General features: G+C 34.8%; 1 protein-coding gene across 7 annotated transcripts; it reads right to left on the bottom strand.

The window, feature by feature from the left end:
- Positions 1 to 2,562: 2,562 nt before the first annotated feature.
- Actn (alpha actinin) lies at positions 2,563 to 20,520 on the bottom strand. 7 transcript variants are annotated; one of them, XM_072889384.1, is made up of 14 exons: positions 20,300 to 20,520; positions 18,996 to 19,208; positions 7,273 to 7,507; positions 6,634 to 6,969; positions 6,305 to 6,390; positions 5,100 to 5,445; positions 4,722 to 4,998; positions 4,471 to 4,642; positions 4,145 to 4,381; positions 3,975 to 4,059; positions 3,700 to 3,803; positions 3,377 to 3,616; positions 2,977 to 3,273; positions 2,563 to 2,882 (listed from the first exon to the last, which is right to left on the bottom strand). In XM_072889384.1, the coding sequence occupies exons 2-14, from the start codon at positions 19,095 to 19,097 to the stop codon at positions 2,724 to 2,726; spliced, it is 2,676 nt and encodes an 891-aa protein (XP_072745485.1). In that variant the 5' UTR covers positions 19,098 to 19,208; positions 20,300 to 20,520; the 3' UTR covers positions 2,563 to 2,723. The 7 variants fall into 7 exon arrangements, with proteins under 7 accessions (XP_072745485.1, XP_072745486.1, XP_072745488.1 ...); XM_072889385.1 differs by having other exon boundaries at positions 18,996 to 19,187; XM_072889387.1 differs by having other exon boundaries at positions 18,996 to 19,126.
- Positions 20,521 to 20,602: the final 82 nt, after the last annotated feature.

The following is a 20,602-nucleotide window of genomic DNA, read 5'->3' as shown; positions in this document are numbered from 1 at the left end:
CACACACACACATTCGTTGTATATGTTTCTAATTATAAGATGATTCATTAATACAGTCTTTTTCTGATAAGTAGATATTTTTAAATACATTAAATAAACCAGTGAAATTATATTTTAATTTATCGATACAAACTCTTCGAGGAAAGCATCAAGAAAAACATTTCGAGCATAAAACATTTCATCGAAGCTAAGGAAAGATAAACTCTGATGTGATTTTTTTCAAAGATTTCTTTATTTTCCCCGATATTCTTGTTTCACAATGTTATTTGTTATTAATCTAGTTTAGGAAGATGAAATGGGCAAAACAAGTATGCAATAATAGCTGAATAAATGTAATGCAACGCGAGGCGGCCGTGTTTTTAGTAAGGCTTCCATTTTCGAATTGTCGCAATTTTACAAATGCTGTAAAATAATAATAATAATAATAATAATATAATTACAATTACGCGTATATAAATGATAATGTGTATTCATTTATCTGACAATTGTTTAGTAACAAAGTGTTTGAAGACTTTGCTATCTGCCGAATATTTGAACTTCATCTTTGAAAGTTCGAAATTCTTTTGCGGATACCCTGGTATCAGATACGTATGTTTCAAGATATAGGCTTCCCTTTTTGATTACGTATATTTCTTCTTGTTCAGTGTACATGTACATGTGAGGAAGTGCGTGTGCGTGTTGGTGGTTTTTCATTATTTAGTGTATACTGTTCCAGTACTGTTCAGCGTTCTGCTTTGGCGCGTGTTTCTCGTATATTAGTCATTTCTGTGTGTCCAATATATATCTCGAAAGAGAGAAAGAAACACAAAGGAATGAGAAATTACCGAAAAAAAAAACATTTTAAAAAAGACAGAGAACATCGAGAAGCGTATTAAAGCGCAACAAGCGAAACGGAAAAAAAGCTTACAATATACTTTCGCCAATAAAAATAATTGCATTTCACACGCGAGTATTTTTATCGAGAGAGAATGACTTTTCACGATGGTTCAAACAATAATAATATAATGATCAGATGACTTTGATGTCACTTTTGATATATATATATATATAGAGAGAAAGAGATAAGGCTATTTAAAATGTGATACGAGAAATGGCAGCTGTGGTTTAGAGATTTACATGGTGGACTCTATATTACAATTAACGTCCCTTATCGTTCCTCGTGCGATTATTTATAAAAATAAATACTTTGAGAAAAAGTATTCGTTAACTACCGCAAAATCAATACATATAGCGGAGCGATATAATAAATAATAATTAAAATCAAATAAATAAATAATAATTTGCTTCGTTCAGCATATTCGTTTCTCGCGTATCTTTAGTATACGATTTACACAAAGTGTATAAAGCGAGACGCAGCTTAATCTTTAAAGGTTCGTAGTTCTGCGCTCATTAAAAAAATATGAACATTATTCGATTTCGAGCGTACATTTTCTGGATACTTGGCGAGAAGGTCGATTTATATCGTATTAAGACTCGCAAAATTCGTTATCATTACTCTTCTGAGTTGTAATATCTTTTCGTTCTTTCCGTATATTTGTGCGAACATTGATCTATGGCGTGGACCGAATATCGACGCTTCGTAATATTTGTGTGCATCCGACATAGAATTTGATCATTTTTGAAAAAAGGAGCACACTCTTTTATCGACAAACACGATACGATTGTAGAATGTAATAAAGATATATAAGGATATAATGGATTCGTCGGAAAAATCCAATTCAAAAACATTAAATTCACGTCACGCTACAATGGCAAAATCGCAAGTCTAAAAATATATATTTATATATATCTTCCCCTATATAATTATACAAAAAAGTAGAATATATTGTAGCACTTTAGAATAAATATTTCGATACACATAGAGGAAATAGCACTAGTAGTACTATTAGTAATAATAATTCCGAGAGCCTCTAGTATCAATGCACTCACTAACTACACATATGTAAATATGTGAGCTTTCCCTTTTTGCCATGTTTCAAGCTTAACAGCTTGGTATTTAATTTCTTTTCGGAACGTTCAAAGAGAGGAATCGTACAAAATCTTACCTATCAATTGGCACTTGCTTTCCAGAAAGAGAAAAAAAGAATAAAACTCAAGTTGTCTTATTTCAGTATAGGCTACATAAAAGAATAGAAAAATAAATATGTAGCAAAATGTTTAGAAGAGTATATCAATTTCGAACTTGGTGTTATTAATTTATGTTATGTTTAGAGAGTTTCTATCCTTTTAACGAAAGGTATCTAAATACACCATATTCATTATTGTCCCATTAATAGAGTTATGTAAGTACGTAATTTTCTTACTCTGTACCTACATCTGATATGTAATTTTTATTTGTGCGCAAAAGATATTCCGTGAAAAGTTAATATTTACTTTTCTCTGTACGACATACTTAGATACCTTTGCGTTAAAATGACATTACTTATTCTTTCTTAGCTCCCGATATTTCAACGGCTTCTAATATGTATGCGCGCGTATACGTACACATTTATTAATATTTAGCGTTATGACTGATATCGCGTATGTATTGTACTGAGAGCTCCTGTATTGTATTAAGCTCCATTTTTGTAAAACATATCGTCACATTGAAAATACATTGATGCATTAGAGTACTAAAACAATAGAAGAAATCTTTAGGCATTGTTCGCCTGTGAGCTGATGTGTACGCCTGATCTTTTTTTTCATCAATTTTTGTCATCAATTTTGATATTATTATAGTTTATCTACAAATCAGATTCGCCGTATAAGGCTGTCGAGAAGGAGCGGTAATCGAGCGCTCCGGGAACGGCGCTCGGTCCTTTGTACGGAGGCATTCGCTGGATACAGTATTCCGCCTGATCGGGCGGGAGTTCCCTCCTTAGTTCATCCGGCAAAATGTAAGGCTAAAAGGCAGGAAAATTTACGTGAAGAGAATTTTGATCGATACGCTCTTATCGTTGTGCAAGTTATTGCTACAAAGTTTAAATATTCTCCTACCTTGTCGCCAGCGAGAATGCGGAAGCTGTCGATAACTTGTTCTGCTGTGTCGGTATCGGTGGATTCGCGCGTCATGAAATCAAGGAAGGCGTCGAAGTGAACGTAGCCCGAATTGTTGGGATCGACGATAGCCAGAATACGTTGGAAGTCAATGTCGCCCTGCCTGTCCTTTCCGATGGAGTAACCCAGAGACACGAGGCAAGATTTAAACTCATCCGGTGCCAATCTGCCCGTCCTGTTCTTGTCGAAGTGATTGAAACTGCTGCGGAATTCATTCAGCTGTTCCTGAGTGATACCCTAAAATGGAAAAAAACGCTAGTTCTTTTCGAATTTTTTCGACAGTAACGTATAAACACATACACACTATTTGTGATTTAGAAAAAATCTAATTTAAAAATACCTTCGAATCTCTGGTGAGAATTTGATTCTCGACTTCATTTATGTTACGATTAATCGAAGTTAGAAGCTGTTCCCAACCGACACGCAGGGTCTCCATAGTATACTGAGTGTAACGGTTCTCGAAGATCATACCCTCCTGAACTGCTTGGTGAATTTTCTCTAATTCCTCGAGATGAGCCTTGTATTGATACACTGCCTGTTCGTATTCTTTCAGACGATGTAATTGATCCTCAAGAGTTCCCTAAAATTTAGATACCAATATTAAAAAATCTGATGTAACATAAATGATGTAAATTTTTGCATAATGCAAATGATATTTTTTACTTGAAGACCGAGGCCAATTGCAGTCACGGCATCCAACTGACGTTCTATCCATGGTCCAACGACATTAGCTTTCTCGGCAAACTGTCGTCTAAGTAATTCATTATCTATTTTCACATTTCAGGAAATATCTTTTGAAACATTTGTGATCGTTGAAAAGTGTCATTGAAACTTGTAATAAAAGTTTTCGTGTAAAACGCTGATATTAATAAATATCAATTTTCAAGAGAGGAGACTATTGATAATAAACTAATAAATACTAATATCGTAAAGGATACTCTGTTGTTTGCGAAGTTCAGCGGCTAGAGTACCATCACGTTGAGGAACCAATTGTCTAACATCGCTCCATTTTTTGGTAAGATCCTATAAAATAAATAATATATCGATTAATTTGAAATTTATCTCTATATGCACTGTATATGCATCAATAATTTATCTTGTAATATACCAATGCAGTGAGAGCGGTGTAAGGATTTTCTAGGCCGCCGGGGATCTGGTACTGCTTTACTATGGATTCAACTTCGCGCACCAATCCGACAATCGAATTGTACTCCTTATCCGCTTCGCCGAGGGTAGCCTTGAACGCGGCGTGTGCATCCATTAGGCCTTGGATTTCCTCCATTGTGTGGACGATAAACATGTCCACTAGGTCTTCTCTGGTTCCATCCAACCAATTATTAAATGGCTGAAAAACCACGTCAGATGTCAGACATTATGTCACATATAATAAAGAGCAGACAACATAATCTGCCAATGTATTCAAGTTGTACTCACAGCAGCGCGTTTAGCAAACTCCAAATGCAAGACGTCTATCTTCTCTAGAATTTTCTCGGCTTCGTCGAGAGCTTGACGTCTACGTTGAGTGAGAGTACCCAAACGATCCCATTGATCGCAAATACGTTGACACCTGGCGTTCACGGATGCGCTGTCGTGATACTCGAGAGTGCTGTAATAACACACAGAGCGTAAAACAATGATGAAAAATAACGATCGTTAGAAGCATCGATTAAAGTTTTTGAAATTACTTGAGTTCTTGAGCGATAGCTGCAATCTGTTCCACGCGATCCTGATGCGCCGCGAGGTCCGACTCGAAGGCCTCGTGTTTTTTCTTCAGAGCCTTGAGCTCGTTCAGCTTGCACTGTCGGAAGTGTTGAGACGTGAGCATCTCTTCTTTACCAGCAGTCCAATCCTCGTGAGCATCTGCTTTGTGCTTGAATTTCTGCGCCAGATGTTCCAGTCGCTCCAGACGCATCATCTCAGACAGCAACCAATCTTCGAACGTTTTCTCGGCTAATTCCAGGCCTAAAGATCATTTCCGACATGTTCATTATACCATTCAGACACATAATACAGACACATGTATATTGAGATGGATCTTGAGGAAAGCAAAGATAAAACCGTACCTCTCCACGCTTTATTTATGTCGGACACCATTTTTCCTTCCGTAGGCATGTACGCTGGTCTATTGCTCAATCTCAGCTTTGTCTGCAGAGTATTGAAATTCGTTTCCAATTTAGCTTTCTGTTCGACGCGCGGTGGCTTGTGCTTGCGTCGATACGTCCTGTACTCTTCCAATTTCTTCTGACATCCGGCGAGAGAATTGTCAGTCTGTCGATTTGCAAGCCACGGCATCGTTCGTCGTATCCATTCGAGCAGATCGGAAGCCAAGCGCTCATACTCTTCCATAAGACGCTCGTTCTCTTGATTCACTTTCAGTACTTTGCAGATTCTGTTAGCCGCCGTCTCTGCCTATAATAAAGAAAATTTACATATATCTTTTTCTTATGAAGAAAATTTCTTTATTTATATCTATAAGCGTTTTTAAACCCTTATGGATATAAAACGATGTATAGAATTTATTTTTATCAAAAGCAAGATGCATGTATTCGCAAATATCTACTTGCAATCTGTAGAAATGTGTAGACAAGAAATTGATAAGATAAATTAAAGGTTTGGTAAAACTTTCGCGCATAGTTTGACATTTACAATAATGCGGTATTTTTATGCACATTCAACACATCGGTTACGAGTTAATTTGAAATACAAGGAACACACCTTTTGAGCACCGCTAAAACAGTGGTAGTATGATGAAACATAGGTCATCACGGCCCTCTCATCAGGCATTGCTGTATTTCGCATATCTAGAAAAACACATTCGAAGAAACTCAAACCATGCATTGTTAGCGGTTTTGCTGTTAAAAATTGATTAAATTTAACAACAGACGAGTCCAGTAAGGAACATAATTAGTACATAATTTACCATAATAAACTCTCAATATATTTATATTTCATACACGTGATCAAAATGTATGTGTGCAACAACCTTTGTACATATCATACTGAAAAAATAACACAAAATTTTATTTTATAATCAAAATCTTATAATTAAAAAATGTTACGTGATAGAGTGCGTAATTGGTTTCAGGCCTGAGAGGTGAAATAATTAAATTAAAACAATAGTAAGGTAAATCGATTAGCAAGTTCAAACGCCGTTAATAATATAAGCAAAACAATTCATTTAATTACAGTTCGTATTAAAGGGTCGCTTTTAACAACAACGGAGGGGAAGGCAGGGAGTAAAGAGCAACACGCATTTCTTTACGCTGACCTGCTGGGCACCTTGGAACGCGTGGTAGTAGCAGGACACGTACGTCATAATAGCTCGCTCATCCGGCTTGGGAGTGTTGATCAAATCTATATGATATCAAGGGGAACATATAAACATTAAGCGTTTAACACACGTCAGTTTGATACTCAAAGAAATCCGATCTAGTTCCGTTCGTGTGTCCCTAAATTCGATAGCCTCTTCGATCCCGTCAATCAAATTAATCCGAGTGACGCTTGTGTCTTTCATATATTCCGAAGACATACAAATATATATCGCAAGTACCTAAATACACAATGTTTGTTTTAATTAACTGTTTAATTTATACTTACCATCGGGATCTAACATGCGAGGAATGTCGAGGTACTTTTCAGCGACATCAAAGGCAGTGTTTAAGTTCTCTAGCGGATTATCCTTGCTAAGTTTGTTGTAGTCGATCAAGTCGGGCCGATGACGATGGATAAGGGCGCAGAAGGCGAGGCCGTCCTTGAAGGACAAGTGGAAGTTTTGAACGTTGACGTTCTTGTACGGAGCCGTCTTGCGCTGGCACCAAAGCAACAGACCCTCTTTCGCGGTCATTTCTTCCACGGAGATATCTTGGATCGCGAATCTCAGAATAATAGTCCATATCATTCCCAAGGTCATTTTCAGATTGCCGTCGACAATTTCTGTCCGAAAAGAAAATTGTCAATATTTTTGAAAAACATATACGACATGTGTTAAATAATTCTTTGTTGTATTTCTTACATTCTACATCATTCTAATAAAAAATGTAAAAGTAAAATGTCCAATTACTAAAATAAGTTAAAAATATCTTCATTTAATATCGTATTATAAAATATATTAGTGGTAAAAAAACAACAAAAAAAATTATTAAAATGGAAATTATACATCTTATAAGATTTAATAGAGGAGGGCACAATCTAATATTTTTAAATAATACATAAAATAAACTTCAAAGAAGAAAGTACCTTCCGCGCCAATTGAAACCAGCTTGACGCCCTTACTGGCGATATAATCGAGGGCCTTGTTCACGTTGGCGATCTTGTGGAACCTCATTTTGCCTCTGTCGGGTCTCGGAAGGGTCTCGCCTGAGATCACCTCAAGCAGTAACATCAGTTTCAACCCATTCCTGAAATCGTCTTCGATCGATTCGATGGCAGTGCCTGCTTTGCGTAGATGCGAATTGCACCAAGCTGTGAATGTCTGATATAACAAGAATTTTTATTAATTTATGTTTCATTTCCTGCCAATAATATATTGTAGTTATATACTAAATAAGAGTTTAGCGACTATAACACATAGAAATGATAACAATTAGGAGGAGATTAAAAAAAATGACAGTTTACTCAAAATAGTTTACTTAATTTTTACCCTAACAATGTTTTCGCACTAATCATGAATAAATAATCATTTAAAATGGAGGATTGAGTTTCTCTGCTACACTGCTTAGTGTATATTTTAGTAGTCGACCCCGATCCATCCTGCTATATATATCTTCTGTCCTGGTTCTTAAACTATGTTTTCTATCGTTCGCTGCAATGATTTTCGGATAATTTTGATATCATCGTGCGTTTGTAAAAAAAAAAAAAAATAAAAAAAAAAAAAAAAACATACGCTCTTGGGTTAAATTGTTTTCTTCGCATATGTACAATGACTTCTTGTTGATTTTTTTTAATACTCAGATATTCGACAAACACATGCTAGAAGAAATCTCGCATCAACTTTCAAGCCAGAAATTTCTTATATATTAAATTGAAATATATTTTCATAACGTAACGAGTCAATTTTTACGAGACAGTAGCATTCAAAGTATCTTCGATGACAACAATTTTCGCGAAACAATTATCGTCGTAATTGCCTATTGTAATCTGCATCGTAATCGAATTGTTTTGTCGATTCTGCATTTCTAAAAGTCATTCAAAGAAGATAAAATCAAAAGAAGATAAAAAAGAGAAAACCAGTTCGTGAGATATTTATCCGAATGTTGTTGAAGAAAGCGCAGCGTTTAATCGAGATCGATAAAAAATTCGGGACCGGCGATGAAATTTTCGGGTTGGAAAAATATTGCGTGAAATTCAATACGGGCGGCGTGAAGCACGACGGGCCAATTTTGGACATGAGCCACCCTAACATCTCTCTGCACGAGCTCTAAGATCTATTTGTAAAACATTGACTCCTCCCGCGCCGAGTATTAAACATCATTTCGAAGAGACACATTTTGAAAGTCCATTTAGTTATTTAAAAATTAAACCGCATTCTCTCTCCGTGTTATGTCATTTATTTATAATTGAATTACATACATACATTGTTCTTTTTTTTTCAATGAGAAAAACGCGCGAGTAAATGTCTGTACGTATTTACGCAAAACTCTGTCTGAATCGAATATTGATGAATCGAAGATTGACCGATTAATAGAGTTATATATACACATAAATTTTAATTTATTACTCTAAATAAAAAGAATTTTTCATCTTTTTCAGCACGGCATAAAACACGCAGAATAATGAAAAATTGCAATTGTATCTCGTGTATGTAAAAAAAAAAAAAAAAAAATATATATATATATATATATATATCATCGTGTGATACTTGCGGAATCCGTAATTTGATACGTCGTCTGACAATCTTACGTGTGCAACGAATGATGTGCTGCATCGATGAAAATATAACTTATAGTTAAAAGGCGTCCTTCCTCGTCATAAAAGAATGCGATAGCCCGACGTATTTGCTGATAATACATTATTTTTATTTCCGTTTGTGCGACTATGTACGAACGTGTAATGCGACCGGAAGATTCGCATTTATTTTTTCCGGCCTACGGCAACTAGCATGCTCAGCCGTTTTTTTTTCTTTATTTTTCAAAGACAATTTATAAATTTATGACATAAATATAACATCTTCTTTAATTTACGTAATTTATATAGCAAAAATTCTGATCGAGTAAACGATTTTCACGATCGATTGAGGGTACTCTAGAAAAAAAGTACGATCTCTCCGCAAATAAATAACTATTCTTATTCGAGAGTTGACATTCTTATTTCCTTCATGAAATTTAATTCAGTAAAATAATTGAAAAAAACCAAATCAATCTATTTTAATTGTCAGTCTGTTTTAATATGATACTGATTTAATACGTTGAATTCATTTGTCATCATCATGTTAATCGCATATTAGTCTAGAAAAAATTATCATTCATTTGAATCAATTTAAAAAGCTTGAAATTGATCAATGTATCATTATAAATTTTTTTATATTCGTGAGTCATCGTCCCTTTATAAATTGATATGACGACAAACATGTCAACATTATATCAAAAATAATATAACACCATCATTATGTCCAAAGCACATTGCATTATTTCGATATTCGATAATTCAAGGATTATCAGGCTTAAAATTAAATAATAGATATTAAAGCATATTAGGCATGTAATGAAACATATGCTTATTTACATTAAGAGTTTGATATATGTCATTATCATATTAATTAAGAACAGATTTTTAAAACACATAAATATATAATAAAATAATTAATTTATATAATTAAATGTATTCGTATATGATTCTTAATATATTTTTCGTGGATTATATGGATTAAAAAAAATACTTTATATATCAATGTGAATGGTTATAACTTTTTCATTTTCGTGCTTACTTAGCGTGATTTCGTCAGTCTGATTCATGCAGTTAAGTGGTGTACCGACTATAAATAAATACAGTTGTATAACTGTATAAACAAAACATCTAAATTTTATGTATATAATTCATGTAATCCAAGTCTCGAAATTTCATAAACAGTTATACGCGCTAATCTATTTCTATTTCGAAAGGTTTGGCAGTAGTTTTCGTTTGCCTGTACAATTCCTATCCTTATCGAATTGTTTCGTGTCTTATCGAAATGTATGCGCGCATATAGCGTAACCTTCAATAAGACATGACGTTGCTTGAAATGAAAACGTTGTCGTTTATGTGCCTTAAGATTTGCGGAATCTTTGTCCTAGATCTCTATCATTTCTTGTTTTCTACCTTATGCAATCTGAGAATGTATACGTTTATTACGTTACATTCAAACTTGGCAACGAAGAGTTTAATTACGAATCACTCAACAAATTAAATCCCTCTTATAAAATGTGAGAATTTTTATCTCTTCAATGTCAAATAACTTTTAGAGTTTTAGAGTTAATTATTATTTAATTTATATTTAATTTATATTTAGTTAATTTATATTTAAAAAAGAACAATCTATTTACATATTTTGCATAAGTAAATATTAAGTTAAATATAAGTAAATATATAAATTATATACATATATGTAATTTTTTCTACGTCTCTCAAACTTGTTTCTCAAATTAATGAATTTGTTCTTTTTCACAATACATTATTTTAAATCGTTTACAACTAATGAGACAAATATTGGAATTTAATTACATTATAATTTGAAATTAAGATATATAAAATATTTACAACATACAAAAATATTTTAGAAACAAATTCCACCCAATATATCTTTCCAATTATTTATTTTTTCACTAATAAATTTTCGTCAAAAGATTAAACTAAATCTGGAACTTTCGAGGAACCATATCGTTATTTAAAATTGTTTACTGATAGTAGGTCTTGACGAGCAGCAAAAGTGAAAAATGCAACAAGTAACTTGAATCGCAGGATAGTTACGTGGGCCGGAAATGAGATCTGTAATTACTACGACCTTTCGAATGGGGCCAATATCTAGCCAAAAATAGTTAATCGTGGGTGTACAGCAGGATATCTGTATGATGAATCCGCGTTTGGCGCACGCAACTGCGTGTATAGTCGAGCAACTATACTTGCCCAAGAAAAATAATCGCACTATTACTCCGCGATATTATTCACGCTTTGTATTTATTCTCATATGATATTTTCTTCTACGACATAAATTTCTATCATTATGCTTCGATATTCTGTAATCAAATCAGAGTCTTGATAATGTGTTCTATGTCGTATACTTTTTTAAGAAGAGAAATGATAATAGATAATTTCTATTTAAATGTGTGCAAACTACTATATACAATATAATATGATATATGATACGAAATATTGAGATTTTAATATAACTCAATTTACATCGAATTTTTTTCAAAGTGTAAAACATACGTCGTTGTATTGACATTTATCATGTATTTATTTGTTCAATTAAATATGTGGGACTGATAATATTTTACGTTATTTTCCGACTCAATTGTGAATTTCAAATTTAAGTTTTAATTTTGAATTAACCCCAATCTTCCATTCATGATCGCCGCTTAGCTTATTCAACAATGACTAATTCATGATTGTACGTGCTATTTCGAGAAATATATCGAGAAATCAACACTTTTAAAATTTTTCCCGGAATTTCTAAGCTAATAAGTATATACAATAAATTGAAAGCAAAGTATATAATTAAAAAATATAAGAAATAACAAGTTAAATATATAAATATAAATAAAATCAAGCTGTCATAAATAATCGGAGGATTAGAAATGTACATTCGTTTAATTTACATATACATTATACTTTTAACCGCAATATCTGGAAAGGTCGTTAAATTTATTCTTCAACTTTACCGCGGCTCTGTGGGTATACATGTTATGAGAGATTCATTTCTCTCTTCTACAATAATATTATCCCATCATTTATATTGATATTATCGCATTATATCTCTCCTCGCTGGCACATCTTATTTCTATTTATTACCTCACGACTTTGTCAACCCCCTAATTCATATCATCGCGTGACAATGCTCTTAGTCAAAATATGGCATGCGTGGGGGGATATTCGGTTCCAATTTGAGATTTGGCGTCTGGCCGGGAACCCTCCAAAGGTTAACGATCCCCTTGCGGAAAGAAATCGATCGAATGCGGAACCGTCATCCTTGCTGGCCGACTCCGGCTTTCACTTATCCGCGATTATAACGTAAATTACGCGTTGCACGGAATTCCGTCATCCTCTCTCCTTCTCTCTCTCTCTCTCTCTCTCTTTCGCAAAGCACCAGACGACGGTTCGCGATTTGCCAAATTGGCACGACACACGTCCGTCAAATTCAAGTACGCGAAAAGGAAGAGCAACGTAACTTCGCACCGTAAAGTCGTAAATCAGGAATATCAAGAACTGTTTCTCCTCGGAAGGATGAAACAGAGTCAAGTCTTTACGATGCGAAGACTTTTGACAAGTGACTAATATTCAATATTCCGCTTCTGGATTTTGTCAGTACCGCAATCGTATAGTAATTAGTATTGTAATTTGAAGTATTCCGTAAAGATTTAAAAAATATATACTGCATCTATAATATATAAAAATATGTAAAAGTATATAAAAATATATGAAAAAAGATATAATTAATAATATATAATTTATAACTCTTATTTTATACATCTACAATCAAAACTCTTTGAACAAGCATTACTAACTAATAATCATCAACGTTTCTAATATTTGGAAAATCATGGCTTATCATACGAAAAAATGCATTATCAGAATTATGTGAAAAAAATGCAAGAAAAATGTGAGGGATCAAATTCTGATGCCGTGAGTGAAAATTCGTGTGGGATGCGAAACTGATATCCAAAATATCCGAAGTCTGATCGGAGGATGTGAATCCCGACTAAATGAGAGATCGACGGCGTACAGTCGCACGCGTTATCTATTTATACGGTCTATTTATACGTAAACGTCAGACGTCGCGCGAACGACCGAATGAGAAGCGAGAGTATCGCTCTTCCGAACGCAAAGTGTTCACGATGCTATTGACCAGGTCGATGCTTCGGAAATGATTGTCGTTCGCGGCCTATCATCGCGAAATAAATTTCACTATCTAATAATTTAATTTTTTAGCCTCGAGGGATTATTTATTATTATTTAATTTAAATATTATTATATAGCTCTATTTTATATATTTAATAATTCGCAAATCTATTAGAGACGTATTCGCCTTGTCATACAAAAAAACAACAGAAAGAATAACAAAAAAAAAAAAAAGATTAGATACGAGATAAATGAATTCGAAAAAAGGGAAATTTTTAATGAAGATCCGAGGGATTGGTCACTAACAGTTATAATGTACAAAAATTATCCTTTAATACGGATTATCCTTAAATTATACCTCGGATTACTTAAGATTACCTAAGTATCTCAAGTTAAAAATAAATTTTGAAAAAGAAATTTTACTTTAAATTATTTTAACGCTAAAGATTATTTAAATTTACCAAAAATAACCTTGGATTACCCAAAATTTTGCTGGGATTACCTAGCCTTTGTACAAAAATTACCTCAGTGACCAACCCCTCGTGAAGATCTCATTTGAATATCAATCTATTTTGACAGTAGATTTATAATATAATAAATGAATATTAAAAAAAAAATGAAAAATATGAGAATGAAATTTGTACATATACTTGTGCGTATAATTATATTTAAATTAGGTTTATTATCCAGATATTAACTTTCCGGTGTCTTTTCATAAACAATTGTAAGACATTAACCGGATAGACGGATGTAACGAAAAAGGTACTTGCGCGGAGATTATCTACAATTGCCAAAGATGCACTCGCAGACGCAAGCCCGTTAGTTAGGTGCCCGTTATCCGGCCTAACCGTTCGATTTTACCTGGTAAAGCCAGACGATGATTGCTACGCTTTGCATCGCACCGAGGACAACATGGGAATTAATCTCAACGTGAGGACGGATGAGCGCGCATCGATACAGCGCGAATTAATCGGCGATTTCTAATTACACAGTACGCGTGAGATAACTTCGTCTATGCGAGTAATTGCGAGAGTAGAGCGGGGATCGATAATTGAAATAGTGCAGACGCAAGAGTGGAAAATTGATAGTCAATACGATGATTAAAAACACGGATTAACATGGATTTTATTAATGGAAATATCGCGACGCCGTTGATATTACGAGTAATCCTATTTTCAGAATAACTGACAAAAGCAAAGCCAATAAACGAAGAATGGAATTTCATTAAGAAAACATTTGGCTTTATTTTTTATTGTTCCCAATTCAAAAAAAAAAAAAAAAAAAAAAAAAAGAAGAAGAAAGACTAGATACGAGATGAATGAATTCGAAAGGAAATTTTTAATGAAGATCTCATTTGAATATCAATCTATTTTGACAGTAGATTTATAATATAATAAATGGATATAAAAAAAATTAAAAATACAGTGTTAGAATTTGATGTGAATAAAAATCAAAAGCGTGGCCCGTATAAATTGCGTAAAGGTTCATAAATTTTAGCTACGCGACACTATCTATTTTTAATCAGTAACCTATTCTCTAACGGCGCCAAGATGTCATGGTAAGTCTAAGGAAAGACTTTAACGAGCGCTTTAAACATTTGGATGTTGTGGCGTTCAAGTGTGAATGTCGTCTAGAAAAATAGACTTCATGAGCTGCGACAATTGCTCGCGAAAAGATATGCTCTTGACAAATGTCTTGGCTAAGTTAGTTGTTAAATGTACGCACGATGTAAGCTTTGTAATAACAATCAGATCCAAGACACGTCGAAATGTTAAATTATTCAAATTAATCAAACAAAACAAACAATGTATAAAATCATAACAAGAGATGGTCGATATCCTTTATCTATGCGAGTTGATTTAATGAAGCGATAACAAGAAATATTTATACTAGAAAGTAATCATGAGTATGTAGTAAACACTTGTACTCATTAAATACAAATAAAAGATCACTCAACCAATTACATGCGATTTAAAGAGCAGGTCGAGCATAAAACATTATAACTTTCGAGTAATAATAATCGTGAAACCATATATAAAACATCTTAATGATATTTAAATTTAGAATTAAGATAAAAAAATGTCGAAAGAAATACATTGAAAAAAAATTTATTTAATCTAAAAAAATATTTAGTTCAATACGTTCAAATAAGTATTTATTTAAATTAAGCAAAAACATATTTGAATCAATAAAATATATTGCTGAATAGTAAAATAGACAATATATATAATTCAAATATATTTTTGCTTAATTTAAATAAATACTTGTTTCAGCGTATTGAACTAAATATTTTTTTAGATTAAGTAAATTTTTTTTTCAGTGTATCGCAAGGAAAAAAAGAATTATTTGAGGCCCTGAAATCAGAAATGACATTTTCTTTCTTTTAATTTGAAATAGTTAATTTTATTTGAGAAAAATGATATGTGAGAGCAAAGAATCGAATAAAAAATCTTGTCTAGCAAAATATTCCGACACGTAGGATTACTCCACGATCGAGTATGAAAGAAATCAAGGGCTCGTGTGTCGAAAGACAGTCCCGCAGCCTGAAAGCTCGAGTCGAGCAGCTGTTTCGCGGCGAGCAGCCGCGACCTATTTAAACGTCACCGTCGCCGGAGAAAAAGATTCCTATCGTCGGAATGTTTCGTTCGCGCACGGCAGGCTGACAACACGATACGCGGAGAGAAATTTTACGAGAAATTCTCCTGTACAGTTAATCGGCCGGCGCGTGTCGTCTACCTCCTTAATGCGTTTAAACGGTACTACTAATTGGCCCATCCCTACCGTCATACTCCATCAATTTCGGTCCAAGCCGGATTTGAAAGCACGAAATTCGAATGACACGGGGTGTTACTACGTTTGCCTCGATTTTCGCATCTCGTATAAATATATGTATACTTAATAGGCACGGATATATGACATTATGTAGGAGCGAAAAAAGGGGGAGGATGTAGAGTTTCCCACGCTTCCGCAGCGGTAAATATTTCTAGTACATTCGAGTCTAATGAAAATGCCTGTCGTAACGAACCGTATGTAATAGCTTTTTTTAAATACATCTCTTGTCTGTTTAAAGATTGAAGTAAAAAGTAATATGTTTGAGTGTAAAGAAGTTTTGTTATTTATCTAACACAAACTGCATCAATCAATTTTATTGTATTTTGAATTATATAATAAATTAATATAAAACTGTATTATCAAAAACAATGTTATTTAAAAAAAATATTAATAAATCACACTTTATTTAAATATTTCAAAGTTGAAGAACCCTACTAAAATGTAATATGCAAATTTTGACAAGTCGCTTAAATTTTGCTTCTCCATTTATTCTAAATGTTTCAAAAATTATTTTCTTCTGTATATGACAATAAATTATTCACTTCCTTTCGCTTCGACTTCATAGAACCCTATTGTCGTCATAGTGTCATATTTGAAACGGGAATATTTCAAAGTTGAAGAATCCTACTAAAATGCATATGCAAAATTTAAGCGACTTTTGACAAGTCGCTTAAATTTTGCTTCTCCATTTATCCTAAATGCTTTAAAAATTATTTTCCTCTGTATATGACGATAAATTATTAATTTTTCATAAATAGTTTCTGAAACGAAAAGATAAGAAAGAAAATAAAATTAAAGAATGAGTCTTATGTGTTCCTTTTAAATATAAAGCACTTCCTTCCGCTTCGACTTCACAGAACCCTATTGTCGTCATAGTGTCATATTTGAAACGGGAAACCTTCGCGTAAAAGAGCTTTGTTCCGTGAAACGTGAAGAAATAACGTCTGCACGCGATACGCGGTTCGACGAATGGAATGGGTTTCCGCCGCCGATGCCGCGACGCGAATCTCAGAGTCGGACCGCGTTTCCGGAATGGGGCGCACGCGGATCTCTAAAATTAGAGGCGTTACGAAAAATGCCTCTCGGCGGTGAGCCGCGGCCACGTTTCGTATCTTAGGAACGCATAAGCTTTATTATTGGCAGGCGCGCGCGTAATCATTATCAGCGTCGCTTATCTAATACCTGACTTGACGCCAACATGCCTTCGCGTGGAATAGAAAAAGAAAAGATGACGAAAGGGAAAGAGAAAAAAAAAAAAAAAAAAATAACACATAACACCAATGAAAAACGGCGACGAATCGTGAAAATCACGCTCGCGGGCGTGACTCATTGCTCGATTATTTTTGTCATAAAGTCTGAAAATACAATCCGAAGGGCTGTGGCTGATATAATACTAGAGGGAGGGGCGGGAGAGCTCTGAGAAAGCCTTGAGCCCATGCCAAAGATGAAGAAAATAATTTCGAACGCATACTTGGGAATGCTACGATTTGTCAGTATCTAATGACGCTACGTCGAATTAAATTGCGAGTTACAACTGTTTAAAAAAAAATGTCCAAATGGCGAAAGAAGGTTCACTTGTTGTACGCTTTTAACTGGACAGATTGTATCTCCAATTCTGTCTTCTCTATCTTTGTCTAAGTGCGATTATTTTTTTTTTTTTTAATATTTCTGTTTACTTTACGCTTCGGTAACGTAGCCTGAAGAATACTTAAATAAATATTTAAATTTTTAATATCAGTTTTTTTTCCAGCTCTTCTCAAGTGTAGAATACTCGTCATTAATTCCTAGTGCTACATTTAATATTCGAAATATTCTTTTGATAAAAACGCTTACAAGAATGTAATTTGATTATACAGTAAAAACACGTAGATAAAAATGTAATTTGTACGTGTTACATTTACTAACTTAATTATCAAGTATACATTACATTCTACCTTGATTCATATTTTAAAATTCAATTACAATCCATCATTTGATATTTGTTATATATTGACAATAAATTTCTTATTAATCCTGCAATCAACACTAATCTTTCAATAATAAATTATTTTTAGCCAAAGAGATAATCGTGAAAAATATTATTGATATGACTTAAATATCTGTATAGTGAAAAAAAGCGATATAATTTCTCATGTTAACGTAACAATCACATTACTACTACAATGATTACACCAGCGTGTGCGTCTTTACCTTATTACAATGTGTCAATATCTTGATAAGATTACTACAATCTAAAGAAACTGATAAACCTCAATTTTCGATCAACGTTACTTGTCAACCGCAAATAATTTTTTTTTTTTTTTTTTTAAACGAACATCATAGTATCATGTATGCTTCTTGTCTTTAGTTATTCTTTTTCTACCTGACAAGTATTTTATATTCGTATTATTTCTTCCCAAACATCAGTATCACAAATATCAAGAGATAGATTCAGTACACAATTTCCTGTAATGTAAATATATATATATATATATATATATATATATATATATATATATTTGTCTTAACTTTTAAAATAATATCGTATCTTTTTCAACCTTTTACAATAGATAATTACAGATTTGATCTGCATAGAACAAGAAGATGGTTTAATAATTCTATCTCTGAGAGACAGGTGTGTGTATGTGTATGTGTGTGTACAAAACTGATGGAGGCTCTATCTCTATATATTTATGATTACAATATATTCTTTAATATATTATAATATACTCTTAAGTGCAATAAGTACAAAGGTGTACAAATAAATAAAATAAATCACACAATCTTTTCCTCCAGATTTTTTTCGATTTTACTTAATCTTTAACCTCTGAAGATCAAGAATCAATTATTTTCTTTAGGTGAAAAGCAAATATTTTTTGCGTGAATTTACACACAATCAATGTAATTTTTCGACACAAACCGATAACGGACGTTTGGATAAGCAGATAAAAAATAGAAAGTGAAAACTTCACTGACATTTCTATTCTATTTCAGAAATAATCAGGCCCATTTTGGGCCCAAAAATGTTCGCGAGTCTCAAGTAGCGTCTCCGTAGCGGAAGAAAGAAGAGGAAAAGGAAGGAAGAAAAAAAAAGGAATTTCAACTATGATAACGCTCACCTTTTTCTGCTGTTTCTCCCAGGCAGGATCTAAGAGACCCTCCCTCTCCCATTCCTCCTCAGGTGCCATATATCCGTCCCCGTAGGCTTCCATGTCGTTCATCCTCTCGCTCGTATACCTGTCTCACGTTCCTTTAAACGCAAACGCCAAAAACGTGCTGTCACACGACTCGTTACAACGTTCGCCCCGTTACTACGGGAAAGATTACAGCGGCTGAACAGAGAGAAATAGAAAAAGAAAAGGAAAGAGAAGAGAGAGGAGCCGCGAATACTTTTCCGGAGAGAAACGCTCGATCAAAGATCGATATGTATCTCCTCCTGTACGTACGTACGTACATACGCTCGTTCGTTTCGGTGACAGACGCGTGTACTTAGGGGGAGAGAGAGAGAGAGAGAGAGAGAGAGAGAGAGAGAGAGAGAGAGAGAGAGAGAGAGAGAGAGGAGAGAGAGAGAGAGAGAGAAAGTGAGAGGGGATTAAATAAAAAAAAAAAATAAAAAAGAGAGAGGAATGACGGGCGAAATTAAAGGGGAGGGCCGATTACGGTGACTAAGGGACGGAGACAGATTAAGGGGTACTTGAAAGAGAGAGAGAGAGAGAGAGACAGGGAGAGAGATAGAAAGATAGAGGGAGAGAGAGAGAGAGAGAGAAAGGGAGAAGTGCAGCGAGACCCAACGTTAAAACGTACCCGCTAAGCCCAGAAAACGTTCGGTTTCGTGTCGTTCTTTCCCTCGCGCTGACCCCTCTGCCACGAGTCTGACATACACGATTTGCTTGCCGGCGCACAACCCCCCCCCCCCTCCCCTCCCACCCTCTCCACGATCGCGACTTCTCTCATAGGGGACGAGGGTCTCATTCGCTCTCCTCTCCACTTCTCATCGGAGGAGGGGGAGCGAAACCCCTTCCACACCGATTCCCTTCTAAATTCTCTCTCTCTCTCTCTCTCTCTCTCTATCTCTTTCTTTCGAGCGAATGTTCGACAAAGCGAGAAGTCTTTTTTTTTTTTTTTTTGCATTTGGATATACGGTAAACTGTACGCGGAAAACAATAATGCGAACGTCAAAGTCGTAATGACAGCTCGCGGCTTTGTCGTATCGAACACATAAAAGTCTTATCGTATTCGATTATATATATATGTACGTAAAATTCAAACCGCCACGTTATATTATTCGGATGACGCAGAGGAGTAACGCGCGCGAGCGCGAGCGCGGGCGCTCGCGCGCGCGCACGCATCACGCACGCGAGATAACGTTTTATTATACGGATCGCTACATACGCAGAAGCCGGGCTCATCGGCCGAAACTAACCTCCGTCCTTCTTCCTCCCTCGCTCGCGCACTTACGTACGCAAGCACGTACGCAAGTCGACACTCCGTGTAACTCGCTCGCGAGGACGCAGAGGTGATGAAAATAGCGTCGGAGACGTACGCACCGCGACACCTCATTCACCCACACACGCGACTAAAATAGGACCGACGCGCGGTCCGCGCGAAATTCCCGAATCGATCGGGGCGACGCCATTCCCCAACGAGACTCGGTGATGCCAGATTCGGGACTCGGGACACTTGAAAACAGCCGCGAGCCATGAATCGATTATATACGATCTAGAGA

Source organism: Anoplolepis gracilipes, chromosome 3 (assembly GCF_047496725.1).
Source record: "Anoplolepis gracilipes chromosome 3, ASM4749672v1, whole genome shotgun sequence".
In the NCBI taxonomy this organism is placed as follows: Eukaryota; Metazoa; Arthropoda; class Insecta; order Hymenoptera; family Formicidae; genus Anoplolepis; species Anoplolepis gracilipes.
This window is presented reverse-complemented; position numbering and strand designations above follow the sequence as displayed.

Bases quoted from the DNA above. Each gene is read 5' to 3' on its own strand.
- Actn (XM_072889384.1), bottom strand. From the start codon at position 19,097: ATGAACGACATGGAAGCCTACGGGGACGGATATATGGCACCTGAGGAG. The intron at 6,391-6,633 runs GTAAGTATAAAT...GATATCATATAG, and splicing joins TCGCATGTTAGATCCCGATG to ATTTGATCAACACTCCCAAG. The intron at 5,446-6,304 runs GTCAGCGTAAAG...TCTTTATTATAG, and splicing joins CGTTCCAAGGTGCCCAGCAG to GCAGAGACGGCGGCTAACAG.